Below are 14,989 nucleotides of genomic sequence, written 5' to 3' on the forward strand. Positions count from 1 at the left end.
GGAGGCAGATACATTAGGGTCATTTAAGAGACTCTTCGATAGACACATGAATGATAGAGAAATGGGGAGCTATGTGGGAGGGAAGGTTTAGATAGTTCTTAGAGCAGGATAAAATGTTGGCACAACATTGTGGGCCGAAGGACCTGTACTGTGCTGTAGTGTTCTATGTTCTATGACAATAAAGAATTTGTGATGTATCTCCAAGTTGGGATGATACCTGACTTGGAGGAGAGCCTGTAGTTTGGTGTTCCCGTGCACCTGCTGCTCTTGTCCTTTTTTATGGTAGAGATTTGAGAGGTGAAGTCAGTGTAGCCTGGGCGAGTAGCTGCAGCCCATTTTGTAGATGGCACACACTGCAGCCATTGTGTGCTGGTGATGGAGGGAATGAATGTGTAGGATGATAGATCAAGTACTAGTCAAGTCCAATGCTTTGTCCTGAGTAGTTTTCTGGTATTTTTTTATCTACATGATGATTATATTGTTCCTATAAAAACATAACTTGCATAACTGTTAACAGGTGTTTCTCAGGAGTGTAGGAATGCCATGCAGTTTGCAATAGCAAAGTCATGTTGGTAACATGAGATCTGGCATAGGCAGGAGTTAAATGGGAAAACAACTCTGAATCAGATTTTACTGAGGTTGGACAAGAAGACAGCTAAATGCTCCCAGGAGAAGGGTTTGGTATTTTAAAAACATTAATGAAGCTGGCAGTTTCTGAATTAAACTGCTGGGTTTTGGCAGAGTTTTCTGCGTGAGAAGTGCACAGATATTTTTTTTTTCGAGGAGGGGGGGCTGGGGTGGGAAGAAGCCCTCTAGCAGTAGCAGTACTTCCACTTGGCTTTCAGCTCCTTTACAATTAACCCTGTCGTTCCCCCCCCCCCCCCCCCCCACCGCGACCTACCCACTCATATACAAGTCCCACTCTCTGGATTCAGACAATCCTACCCAAACCATTCCAGATTCCCACACTCTGAGCTTTGGCATCTCACTGGGGTCAGGTATTAGAATCCAGTGTGAAGATCAGACCCCGCAACGGGATTGGAAACCCTCTGGAGTTCAGGATGAACCTACAAGGCTCCGTGGCCTTCTCTAGAACACTCTCTCATTGACTGGTAAATCTCCATAGCAGCTGAGGAAAGCAAGAGTTCTGGGGTCTGACTAACCCTATTTCACAGACACAATATTTTAAAATTAAACCAGCAATTATACCAAGTCCATAAAACAAATTAGAATCAGAATCATGTTTATTATCACAGACATATGTTGTGAAACTTGTTGTTTTGCGGCAGAAGTACAGTGTAAGACATGAAGACAAAAAAATTACTGTGAGTTACAAAAACAAATAAATAGTGCAAAAGAGGTGGTGTTCATGGGTCATGGACCATTCAGAAATCTGATGGCAGAGGGGAAGAAGCTGTTCCTGAAACATTGAGTGTGGGTCTTCAGGCTTCTGTACCTCCTCCCCGATGGTAGTAATGTGAAGAGGTCATGTTCCGGGTGGTGAGGGTCCTTAGTGATAGATGCTGCCTTCTTGAGGCACCACCTCTTGAAGATGTCCTCGATGGCGGGGAGGGTTGTGCCTGTGATGGAGCTGGCTGAGTCTACAACCTTCTGCAGCCTCTTTCGATCCTGCACATTGGATCGTGGTGCAATCAGTCAGAATGCTCTCCACTGTACATCAGTAGAAATTTGCAAGAGTCCTTGGTGACATACCAAATCTCCTCAAACTCATAATGAAGTAAAGGCACTGGTGTGCCTTCTTCATGATTGCATCAATGTGTTGGGCCCAAGATCAGTCCTCTGAGATGTTGACGCCCAGGAACTTGAAGCTGCTCACCCTTTCCACCGCTGACCCCTCAATGAGGACTGGTGTGTGTTCTCCCAACTTCCCCTTCTTGAAGTCCACAATCAATTCCTTGATCTTGCTGATGTTGAGTGTGAGGTTGTTGTTGCGACATCACTCAACCAGCTGATCTATCTCACTCCTGTACGCCTCCTCGTCGCCATCTGAGGTTCTGCCAACAACAGTGGTGTCATCGGCAAATTTGTAGATGTTGTTTGATCTATGCATAGCCACACAGTCATGAGTGTAGAGAGGGTAGAACAGTGGGATAAGCACACATCATTGAGGTGCACCTGTGTTAATTGTCAGCGAGGAGGAGATGTTACTACCGATCCGCACTGTGATCTCCTGATAAGGAAGTCAAGGAACCAGTTGCAGAGGGTGGTACAGAGGCCCAGGTTTTGAAGCTTGTTGATTAGTACTGAGGGGATGATGGTGTTGAACACTGAGCTGTAATCGATACGTTTTGCTGTTGTCCAGCTGCTCCATAGCCAAGTGGAGAGCCTGTGAGATCGCATCGCTGTAGACCTGTTGTGGCAGTAGGCAAATTGCAGTGGGTCCAGGTCCTTGCTCAGGCAGGAGTTAATTCTAGCCATGACCAACCTCTCAAATCACTTCATCACAGTAGATGTAAGTGCTACTGGGCGATAGTCATTGAGGGCAACTCACCCTGCTCTTCTTGGCACCGGTACGATTGATGCCCTTCTGAAGCAGGTGAGAACCTCCAACTGCAGTAGTGAGAGGTTGAAGATGTCCTTGAACACTCCAGCCAGCTGGTCAGCAGAGATTTTTGGTATCCTGCCAGGTAAGCTGTTGGGGCCTGATGCCTTGAGAGGGTTCAACCTCTTGAAGGATGTTCTGAAATTAGCAGTGATACTATGGAGAATGTATTCCTGGAGTGTGAGGATTTTTTTATGTTGAGAAGTCAGTGATGGAACAGACTATTCTAGATTTGGGTATTGTGCAGTGAGAAGGGATTGTCAGTGACCCGGGTTCAATTCCTGCCGTTGTCTGTAAAGAGTTTGTATGTTCTCTCTGTGTCTGCATGGGTTTCCTCCAGATGCTCCGGTTTCTTCCCACATTCCAAAGACGTACGGGTTTGGGGTTGTGGGCATGCTATGTTGGCGCCTGAAGAATGGCAACACTTGCGGGCTATCGCCAGCACATTCTCAGTAACACAAAAAGATGCATTTCACTGTGTGTTTCAATGTACATGTGACTAATAAATAAATATCTTATCTTAAAGTTTTGCTGTGCAGGGTACTTTAGGAAAGAATGACCATAGCATAATAGAATTCACAAGATCACAAGACAAAGGAGCAGAAGTAGGCCATTTGGCCCATCGAGTCTGCTCCATGAGCTAAGCTAATACTATTTCTCTCTATATCCCAATTTCCGGCCTTATCCCCGTATCCCTTGATACCTTGACTAATTAGATACCTATCAATCTCCTCCTTAAACGCCCCAGTGATTGGGCCTCCACAGCTATATGTGGCAAAGAAATCCATAATTTCGCTATCCTCTGGCTAAAGAAATTTCTCCTAATTTCTCTGTTAAACCAGTACCCTCTAATTCTAAGATTGTGCCCTCTAGTCCTGGACTCACCCACCAAGGGGGAACAGCTTAACCACACCTGCTCTGTCCAGTCCTTTCAATATTCTAGATGTTTCTATGAGGTCCCCTCTCATTCTTCTGTACTCCAATGAATACAGTCCAAGAGCTGACAAACGCTCATCGTAAGTAAGCCCTTTCATTCCAGGAATCATCCTTGTAAATCTTTTCTGAACCCTCTCCAACATCAGTACATCCTTCCTAAGATAAGGGGCCCAAAACTGCGCACAGTACTCCAAATGAGGCCTCACCAGTGCCCCATAGAGACTCATCAACACTTCCTTAATTTTATACTTTATACCTCACGAGATGAATGCTAACTTAGCATTTGCTTTCTTTACCGCTGATCCGAACTGGCAGTTAACCTTTAGGGCATCCTGCACGAGTAGCCCCAAGTCCCTTTGTGCTTCTGTACTTTGAATTTTCTCCCCATCTAGATAATAATCTGCCCATTTATTCTTTTTCCAAAGTATTTCTTTTTCCAAAGAATTATTCCCGAAATTCAAGAGTAAAGTTGTTCAATCATAAACTAAGGGTCCTAAATTTAAACAAAGGAAACTGTGATGGTATAAGGAATAGTTGGCTGTAATGGATTAGGAAGCTTCTTTAAAAGGATGGAAAAATATGTAAGGAACAAAGGCAGGAATATTCCTTTCTGAGGCTAAAACACAAAAGGAAAAGTAACCCAGTCATGGCTTACAAAAGAAGTTAAGGATAGTATTAGGTCCAAAGAGCAGTTACATAAAACTGTCAAAAAAAAAGTGCTGAGGAAAGGAAGCAGTTTAGAATCAAATAAAGAAGGACCAAGAACTTGATTAAAGAGAGGGAAAATAGAGGTTGAGTGTGGTGTTACAAATTAAAACCTATAGTATCAGAGGAAGTGTGTTGGAATAGACGTTGCAATAGAAACAGAACCTTCCTATTTTTAAACTCCAACTGTTTGCCTTCTTAACTACTTGTTGGACCTGTCTGCTATCTTTTTGTGTTTCATGCACTAGAACCCTTAGATCCCTCTGTACTTCACTCATTTCAGTCTCTCTCCATTTAGATAATAAGGGAACAGTTAGAATAAATGAGTCCTTTTCAGACTGGAAGGAAAAAAACTAGTAGAGAACTGCAAGGAGCATTTCTTGGTCCCCAGTTGTTCACTATTTACATTAATGACCTGGAGCAAGGAACAATGTATAGGGTTTCCAAATTTGCTGACAATACGATAATAGGTGGAAGGGCATGTTGTACCCTTCTAGTATGGAAACAGGCCCTTTGGCCCAACTGATCCATGCCGACCAAGGTGTCCCATCCAAGCTAGTCCCATTTGCCCACTTTTGGCCCATAACCTTCTAAACCTTTCCTATCCAAATATCTTTCCAACTGTCTTTTAAAAGTTGTTATTTTACCTGCCTCAACCACTTCCTCTGGCAGTTCATTCCACGTACACACCACCCTCTGTGTAAAAAAAAGTTGCCCCTCAAATTTATATTAAATCTTTCCCCTCTCACCTGAAACCTATGTCCTCGAATCTTTGATTCCCCAGCCCTGAGAAAAAGGCTGAGTGCATTCACCTTTTTGAGTGAGTGGCCAAAAGAGTAGTAAATGGAGTTTATTGTGGGGCTATGTGAGAATATGTGGGGATATGCACTTCCCTGTAGCTGTGACACTTTACTCTGTATTCTGTCATTGTTTTTACCCTGTACTACCTCAGTGTAATGAATTGATCTGTATGAATGGTATGCAAGACAAATTTTTCACTGTATCTCAGTACAAGTGACAATAATAAATCAATACCAATACCAATGTGAGGTCATGCTGTTTGGTAAGAGAAATCAAAAGGCAGATTTTTATCTAAGTGGAGAGAGACTGAAAGTGAGTGAAGTACAGAGGGATCTAGGTGTTCTAATGCATGAAACACAAAAAGAAAGCAGACAGGTCCAACAAGTGGTTAAGAAGGCAAATGGTTGGAGTTTAAAAATAGGGGGGTTTTGCTGCAATTGTCAGGGCGTTGGTGAGGCTTCACCTGGAATACTGCATATAGTTTTTGTCGCCTTATCTAAACCAGGCTAATTCCTGAGTTGAGAGGGTTGTCATATCAAGAGAGGCTGAATAGTTTGGCTCATCTTCTCTCAGAGGGTGACGAATCTCAGGAACTCTGCCCTGGCAGGTAGTGGAAGCTGAGAAGTATTTAAAGTGGTGGTGGATAAATACTAGATCAGGGAAGAGGGGGGTATGGAGAAATGGCACAAAAGAGAAGTTGAAGCCAGCATAGGACATGGGGAAGGGAGAATTCTCCAATGATCCAAAGTCAAGCTTCATAGATAAAATAGGATGAATGGTCTCCTTAGGTTGCTATGATTCTGTGATTGAGTTAGCACTGAAGTCACTTCCACTGCATATGCTGTATCAGTTTTCAGTCCTTCCATTCATATTTTAAGGTGAGAGGGGGAGATATTTATGAGACAAGTTTATTTTAAACGGAGAGTGGTAGGTGCATGGAATATGCTGCCAAGGGAAGTGGTAGAAGCAGACACATGAATGAGAGGAAAATGAAGGGATATGGGCATTCTGTAGGTAGGAGGGACTTGCTATGTCAGCACAACATTCTGGGCCAAAGGGCCTGTTCTGTGCTGTACTGTTCTATGTTCTATGTTTAATAGTAATGTTTAAGAGGTATTTGGACAGGCACATGAACAGGCAGGGAATGGAGGGATCCAGATCTTGAGCAAGCAAATGGGATTAGTTAGATTGGTCAGCACAGACATCGTGGGCCCAAGGGCCCGTTCCTGTGCTATATGTGAAGCATGAATAGAATTTTGATGAATGATCTGGTATGTATTTCCAGTGCTTTCCTTTTTTCACTTTTTACTTCAGATTCCGAGCATTTGCAGTGTTTTGTTTTTGGATTTTGCTCCTTGTGACGGGTTCCAATTGCATTTGACAAGTACATAAAATAGCTTTGGCTCTGTAACAAATCCCAACTATCTGACATTCATATGTACTGTATGTTTTTCATACATTTAACAATTGGAAAACACAAGATGATTTCTGACGCTGACAATTTATAAGCACATGGCCAGACTCCCTTCTGTGGAGCTAGCTGGACCAGATGGTTTCCTGCAGAAACGCAGCCATTCCCAGAGACTAGTTATCCACTTAAGCAATGGAATGTTTTTAAGCATATTGGTAACTGCTGCCATCTCTTTAGAATTTATATTTTGATTTATCTAAAGCGTGATATGACAACATATAACACAAATCTTGCATATCTGCATATGATTTGCACTGCTCCACATTAACATGTTGAATTTTAAGCTAATTTATGAGCATTCAGTGTATTCCCACACTTCAGCAAAGGCCAATATTGAGTGTGTGAATTTTTAGAGAATCAGATATTTGGGATCTGCCTGTATTAGGGCTACACTAAAATGCGTCAGGCAGTCTACAAAATGAGGCAACTGGAGCTCCTGATTGCTACTGTGCGTAACCTTCTATGCCACGTAAACTTTAATCAATGGACTTATTGTACATCTGTAAGCAAAATGTAACAAAAAGAAAATGTTTCATTTACAATATATTGTGGAAACTCTATTTATTGAAGCTTGCTTTTGTATAAACCATTACATAATTATAATTAAAACATTGAAGAGAACATTTGAAACAGTTGGCCTCATTGCATATGCACAAGCATATGCTACGATGCTGTGCACAACTGCAGGTATTAAAATAAATACCATTTTCAGACTTCACAGGAAATAGGACAGCTATTGAGGTCAGCCCTCCCACATGGAATAAAAAGGAAATAAACAACGGTTTTTAGAGTGCTACTTTGAAGAAGAGAGTTAAGAAAGACAAGAAATAAAGCATCCAGGTGCTGCAAACATCGATCAGATTGGACAGCATCTGCAGAGAGAGTAGGCATGTTGGCCTGGATTGTCTGTCCCCTTACCGCTGGCTACCGGAGTAGTTTCCTGTCTGAAGCTTGTTGATGGCCAAGCCAGCCACCTTGCAACTGCCTGCTCTCTGATGAAGACTGTCTCTCTGTGGGTTGCTGGAGGTGGATTCTACCAACCTTTCCACTGGTAGCAAAACAGAAACTGCTGGAGGAACTCAATGGGTCATGCAGCACCTGTGAGGGGGAAGGAATTGTCGACATTTTGGGTCGAGACCCTTCACCAGGACCCTGTACTCCCTTTCTTTCCCCCACACAGATGCTGCTCAACCCACTGAGTTCCTCCAGCATTTTGTTTTTTTTTTCATCTGCTGTAGTCTCTTGTGTCTTTCCATTGGCAGGTTCCCCCCACCATTCCGTGATCCAGTTCTGTGGAGACTTTCTGGTGGAGTGGTTGGAGGCCACTGGCTGAGTGAGATACCTGCCATTCCCAAGATCACTGACTTAGTCTTGTATTCTGGGTATTGTTGGGGATGAGGCAGAGGAAGTGAATTTACTTAATGTTGCTCATAAAATTGAAGACCCAAAATAAAAACCAACAAGGCAGAGTTGTTTGGGTAAACAATTAAATGAAGGCAGAAGCTATCCCTAGTATAATTTTTTTTTGCCATATCTTTAAAAGCTTTTGTACTGCTTCCTCCGAACATGAAAGCACCAGCAATGTTTCTTAGCTGTGCCCTTTCATTCATTTGGGACAAGGGCTGTGAGTCCTCCCCATATTCCAAGAAAGGATACGACCGAGAAGCACCGCCAAGGGTTTCCATGTCAATCACCCATGAAACAAAGACAAAGACATTGACCTCATCAGTGCACAGCAGTGGACCTCCCCACACACCAATAAATGGGGGGACGTACACTGGGGATTGTACCATGGAACTGGCCTACTCAGTTGGGACTTTACCAGGTTTGGTGACGAACATGGCTGCAACATACGGGCAGATGTTAGGTGAGATGATTCCGTCCAGTGAGAATGCATCATAGCTTCTCTCCATAGAAGCCAGGTGACCAGAATGGGGAATCTATGCTGGAGCTGCAAAATTGGAAATATATTGGCAAAGAGTAGATTTGGTCTTTTGCTGCACATGGATCACAGAGGGAATCCTCCCACAATTTTCTCACCACAGAAAGATGAAAGAATACAATTTTCAAGAGACTTTCTGATCAGTCAGTAAGAAAGGAAGCAACAAGAGAGGTCAGAAACAATTAGAAAGAGCCACATACTGCAAATAAGACAAGCATTATAAAATTAAGACATTGGAAAGATTGTATGTTAATACAATTGTAAGTGAAAGACCTTTAGCAAAAGATAGAGCAACAACCAGCCTGCTGGAGGAACTCAGCAGGTCGAGCAGCATCTATGGGAGGAAAGGAATTGTCAACATCCTGATGCAGGGTTTCGACCCAAAACACCAACAATTCCTTTCCCCCCACAGATGCTGCTCGACCTGCTGAGTTCCTCCAGCAGGTTGGTTGTTGCTCCAGATTCCAGCATCTGCAGTTTCTTATGTTTCTTTTCAGAAAAAAAATGTTGGGGCAGTGTTAAAGTCAAAGAGAGTGATGTGATGGTTGGTAGAGGGGTAGCGATATGAAGAGGAGAGGGAAACATTAGTTAAAAGGGGCAAGGTCAGAAAGATCTTTGCAAACTTAAAGTAACAAAGGTAATTTTATTCAAAGAAATGACATAACATTCAATTTTCCTCTGATTTCCTCCACAGGCTTTTCCTTTATAACTCAGTGACATTCACAACAATGACAGTGGAAGTGTAATTATCACCTACAGATGACACAAATTGTTTAAAATTTGAAGTAAATTACTGCTGGTCAACCATAATTACTGAGTGGATAGAGAGTTAGAATTGTGCAGCATGTGCACCAGACAGAACTTCAACGGGAGGGTACCTAATGAGCAGTGCAAGTAAAAGGTTGTGGAGAAAGAGTTCACTGCAAGTGTAAAGGGAAACAATACGTAGAATGAGCCCTGATAATGTCATTGAGGCTTGACTGCAATCTTAAATTCAGGGTTGGCAATTGATTATCGAAATGTCTCCTTGCCAAACTGTGTGTCAGAAAGTCCATCCATGGTCAGAAGAGATCAAGGAAGTTATTTAGAAAGTTTTTTTCACTTATTGTGCAAATGTAATACAAGCTCTGGAAGGTAACAAGTCAGCCCTCATCTTACTTAATGGGAAAAGAGGCCCTTGACTAAGGCCCCTGCCCAAAACCACTCCCGGACACTTACCTTCATTTTAAGAGTCATTCCGTTGAATCCCAGTGGCAGCAAGCATCCAACTGCTTTAAATAGCTCAACGGATGCTTCTCACTGACTTCACAACCATCTTGCTCAAGAAGGTGGATACCAGCTTGTTAATGAGGTGAGGGAGATAACATTTTAAAAACTCACCTTGCTGCGTTCTTATTGACCCTGACTGCCATTTCTGGCAGGAAAGCTACCAGCTATTCCCCTCCCAGGTTTCAGGTTAAAATTTCACCATTAGGCCCAAGTGACATGGACATATGTAAGGAGGATGCCACTGGTTCAGGACCACCTTCCCCATTACCTGCAATTTAAAACAGCACTAAGACCAATCAGGAAAGAATCGATAATTCTGCCACTTCAGTTTAACTGATACCCCAGTTGATTTTATCAGGCTTGAAAATTTCCCCCAATTTTCAGTAGAGAATGTACAGGTAAAGTTATGGCATATTTCACTGATCTTTGCATTGAGGAGCCCTGCTCCTGTGAGCACACACCACAAAATGGCACAGAGAATTCCTAACAGCGCATCTATTTGCCGTGAACAGCAAATAAATGCGCTGTTAGGAATTCTCTGATGTGCATGGGTATAGGTGAGATTCTCCACTGCCAACGGATACTTGCAAAAAAATACCCTTAGCTTGTTGAAGCAGGGAGGTAAGTGCATTTATTTTATTCCAGAAGATGAAAAAGCTCACCTTAGACAAATTTATTTTATTGTGTTCTACAACATAAGTAAGAAGTATGTTTTAATAACATTACTTGCATGATTAGTCAAACAGAATAGATTTGGTAACTACCAAAATGAGAAGTTAAGAAAAAGCTTTTTTAAAAGAAGTAGCAGGATATATTAATATTCTACTCACTGCTACTTTTGGTAACAAACTAATTCTTACTTCAATTATTTTGCTGCAAATATGATAAATAAAATTTTTAGAAATGAAATGGTTTATGAATAGAGTTATCACAAATACTACTAAGTATTCAGTAAAACTGTTTCAGATTTTTGTAATTAAATTGTTCAGGGGAAACAATTGCAAAATAATTATTACATATTAGTGATCATTTGCATACTTTTCATTATTGCAGTTTCCAATCTCTCTAAGAACAGATTTTAGATTCAAAAGCACAGTGCATTATTTGAAATTGTAGCCATTTTCTCTTGCTAATGGAGAGCACTTGAGGTAAAATTATAGAGTAAGTCTATGTTCAAATAGGGCAAGAAGAAGAAGGCAAGCCCATCCTAGAACCAATCCAATGTTCTGAAAGATGAACATCAACCAGGGCTGTGTTGTTTTTACATGTGCCATCTCAGGAAGCTGTTTTAAGTGAAACAAAACATAGTTAAACTCTGAATGCTATTATAATGATGATGCAAGGGTTCTTCTGTGCATTCAAAAGCAAAACAGTGCAAGCTTGAAATATGAAAGAAAAACAGAAAATGCTGGATATACTCAACAGGTCAGGCAGAATCTGTAGACAGAGAAATGGAATTAACGTTTCAGACCATTGACCTTGAACCTGAAATATTTTCAGTTTTATTTCTGCTCTGTGCATTGCTGCTCAGCCAGGAAGATAAAGAGACAAATGGCTGTAATCAATCCAGGAGTGGTTTTCTACCTCCCAACAGACCACAGAAACATATCTTCCATTATACTAATGTAGATCATTTGACAATTCAACAAGCATTTCACTGTAATAACATTTTAAACAATCCCTTTTCTTCATAAATACCCTTAACCATTCCTACACATTCTAACTTTTCCTCAAATTCATTTGGCTAGAAGGCATTAGTTGCAATTGTGTAGCATCAAAAATTTGAGTAAAGCCCGAGAATAGATGCTTTTTGTAGAATATTTTGAATCATTTTCTCCATGTATTATTTCTATGACTGCAATAAATTAGTGCCACAAGGCAGCAACTCACAGTAATAAGATTATTTCTTAAAGATTTTGAGGTAGAAATCTCTTTTTTGACACTAATGCTAAATTATTTAATTTTTTTAATTAATTGTATTTTAGTTATTTAAATCTTTTTAAACAGATTTTAGTATCTGTGAACACTAGAGAAATTTCCAACCAGTTCAAAGGCCTTTGACAGCAGGGAGCTTTCAAAAGATCCTCAGGGCATTTCAGGTGGTGGATCCTGTGACTCCTGAGCCCTAGTTGCACTGATGGCCCACTCCACCTTGTTGGATGACAATGGCAGCCAGGCCTCCAGGGTGATTAAGGTTACAAAAAGGGAAAAATAGAGATGAGGTGGGTGACAAGCTGGATCAAGAATGGTCTGGCCCAATCAGTTCCACTAAGTTCAGGGTTAATGACCAAAGACAAGTTTCCAGCCCTTACAATGTTAATTTTCACTAAGTTACATCATTGTTGGCTCTAATCTTAAATTTAGCAGAAAAATGCTGTTGTTACAGATGTTGTATGAGGCAATATAGTGACCATATTCCATTAGTGGGTGCTAATATTATATTTCCATAATGTATCTTTGAGACTGGATGAAAAGCTGGATGCAGGCAAACAAAATACATTCCTGGTAGATTTGCTATCTTTCATATACTTCCTTCACATTTGCAATTCATTATTAATATCAGCCCACATAAATGTCATTATTGTATAGTTTGTATATTGTTGTATAAAATGAGTAAATGTAAAAGAAATGCAGAATGAATCCATGAAATCCACTGAACAATGCATTTTTGCAAAAGAGTGACAGGCTCCCATATGGTTAAAGAAAATACAAATCATTTCCTCTGTCCCAGTTTTCTCCAACAGGATTCTGTGAAGACAAGCTGGGCAGGATGTTTGGGAATGGAGCATAATGTGGGAAAATGTGAGACTATTCATGTTTGTAAGAAGGGATAATAAAACTGAGCATTTGTCATCGATGAGAAATCAGTTTGTGTAGAGGAAGGTCTTTGTGTGCTGGCTCAGGTATGCAGAAAGCAAACATGAAAGTACAACAAGCAACTATGAAGACAGGTAGGTATGTTGGTCTTCATTGTAAAGGGGCTTGAATACAAGAATATTGCAACTGTGTTCTGGGTATGCTCTCACTACTGTCTGCAGGCTTGTCTTCTCTGTCTGAGGAAGGATAGACCTGGCTTAGAGGCAGCGGAGCATCCGTTCACTAAACTGATATCTGGAATGAGGGCTGTGTCCCATGAGAGAGTGAGTAAGATATTTCCTTATGATATAGAGTCCATTTGGCCCATCATATCTATACTGGATTTTGGGGCAATCCCATCAATCTCATTCCCGCACTTATTTACCAGTAACATATTCCTTCTCACATGCCACTAACTCTTTCCTTATTCTCCTGCCATCGACTACACTAGGAGTAATTATTTACAATAGCAAATTGACCTATCAACTCATGATGTGAGAGGAAATTGGAGCACCCAGAAGAACCCATGAAAGTCAGAGGGATATCATGCAAACTCCATGCAGCCAGAACTGGAGATCAGTATTGAACCTGGGTCACTGGAGGTGTGAATCGGCACCAGCACCTGCTGCACTCCTCTGCTTGCCTCTGGGTCTATAATCATTGGTTTAGAAGAATGAGAGATGATCTTATTGGTATTGGTTTATTATGGTCACATGTACCGAGAAACGCTTTTGTTTTGCTTGCCATCCAGACAGATCATTCCATACATAATTACATCGAGTTGGTAAGAAGAAAACAATGCAGTCTGAGAGGTTGTTCCTTCTAACTACAGAGCCAAGAATTAGGGGGCATAGATTCAGAATAATGAATGAGAGAGGAGAAACTTGTTTGCTCTAAGATTTGGAAATGTTTGTGATTGGAATATGAATGCTCAATGACTCAGAATATGACCAAAGTCTAGAGATTTTTGAGCATTAACTGAATCGAATCACATGGTAATGGATGGGGCTAGAATGTAGATGGTGCAAGTGGATGATTTATCAGTCAGGATCTTATTAAACAGAGGAACAGGTTTAAGGTACTGAATAGCCTGCTCCTTATACAACTTCTTACCTTTCTCCCATAGCCACTACCAGTTTGATTTTCTGTGCTTCTTGCATTAAATTTCTGTCCTCCACTCATTGTTTTCAAATAATTATAGTATCACAAAATCATTACTGCCCAGAAGGAGGCCATTTTGCCCATTAAATCCATGACAGTTCCTTGTAGAACAATCCATTTATTCCCACTCCCCTTCTATTTCTTCATTGTCTTGAAAATTATTTCCCTCAAGTGCATATACAATTTCATTTGAAGGCCCCAGTGGCTCCATTCCCATCCCCTTTTCAGGTACTGTTTTTCCTGTCACAGTGATTTACTGCACATGGAAACATTCTTCCTCACATTGCCCCCTTTTTGCTATTGCCCATCACTTTGAATTGGTGTCCTCTGACCTTTAACCTAATATGCATTGTAAGCACAGACATATTTTCCCTTTTGATACAATAAATTATCAACTGCAGCAAAAAAACAAGCTGCTGGAGGAACTCAGCAGGTCAGGCAACAATCTGTAGAGGGAAATGGATAGTCAACACTTCATAGACTCATAGAGTCATACAGCATGGAAACAGGCCCTTCAGCCCAGCTGGTCCATGCTGACCAAGATGCCCCATCCAAGCTAGTCCCATTAGCCAGCATTTGACCCATAACCTTCTGAACCTTTCCTATCCATATACCTGTCAATCAGTCTTTTAAAAGTTGTGCATTGCAATCAGCAGGACCTCTACTCTCCTCACATTGCTGCTTCTAGGGAGTGGACCTCTTTCTCAGGAGCCACAGGAGGAAAATACTGATCTTTCTCATATCAGAGGTCCAACACAATCTGCTCCAGAGCAACAGCCTGTTTCAAAAGTGGGAAAAGTATCAGGGGAACAGCGAATGACTCCTAATATCAGACACTTTAGGCAAAGGGAGAAAGGAAAGAGTATCCTAGGAATGATCTCATCAGAAAGAGTTCCTCCTTCAGAGGGATAAGCATTTGCTAAAAAGGAGAATATTGGCAGTTACCTGAAAATAATAGGTAGAGGTAGTTACAGTAAGTGGGTGGAGAGGGGAAGGAGAGCATTTGAAATATGTACAGAAAGCTTTTTTTACTACTTATATTTTTCCAACCCTCCTAAATCATACCAGCAATATTGTTATATGCCAAAGTCAATGTTTGTTATAGTGATATAAATTTATATTTTGTTTCTTATAAGTTTCCTTAAATTATGTTAGAGTATTAAACAACTAATGTAATTTAAACAGGTTCCAGGGCTCGAAGGTTCAAGGGCAGGTGTGGGGGGGGGGGGGGGGGGCAAGATGATGTTTAAATGGACAAAGACCATCATGGGCCAGCAATATTTTA

General features: G+C 41.2%; 1 protein-coding gene across 1 annotated transcript in view; it reads right to left on the reverse strand.

Annotated features, from left to right (window-relative positions):
• Positions 1 to 10,353: 10,353 nt before the first annotated feature.
• Positions 10,354 to 14,989, reverse strand: part of LOC127570642 (zinc transporter ZIP12-like) — a 39,200-nt gene continuing 34,564 nt past the window's right edge. Inside the window, exon 13 of the mRNA XM_052016389.1 lies at positions 10,354 to 10,970. Coding sequence (XP_051872349.1) covers positions 10,842 to 10,970 — 129 coding nt within the window. The 3' untranslated portion in view covers positions 10,354 to 10,841. The remainder of the gene's footprint in view (positions 10,971 to 14,989) is intronic.

This window comes from Pristis pectinata, chromosome 5, assembly GCF_009764475.1.
Source record: "Pristis pectinata isolate sPriPec2 chromosome 5, sPriPec2.1.pri, whole genome shotgun sequence".
NCBI lineage: Eukaryota > Metazoa > Chordata > Chondrichthyes > Rhinopristiformes > Pristidae > Pristis > Pristis pectinata.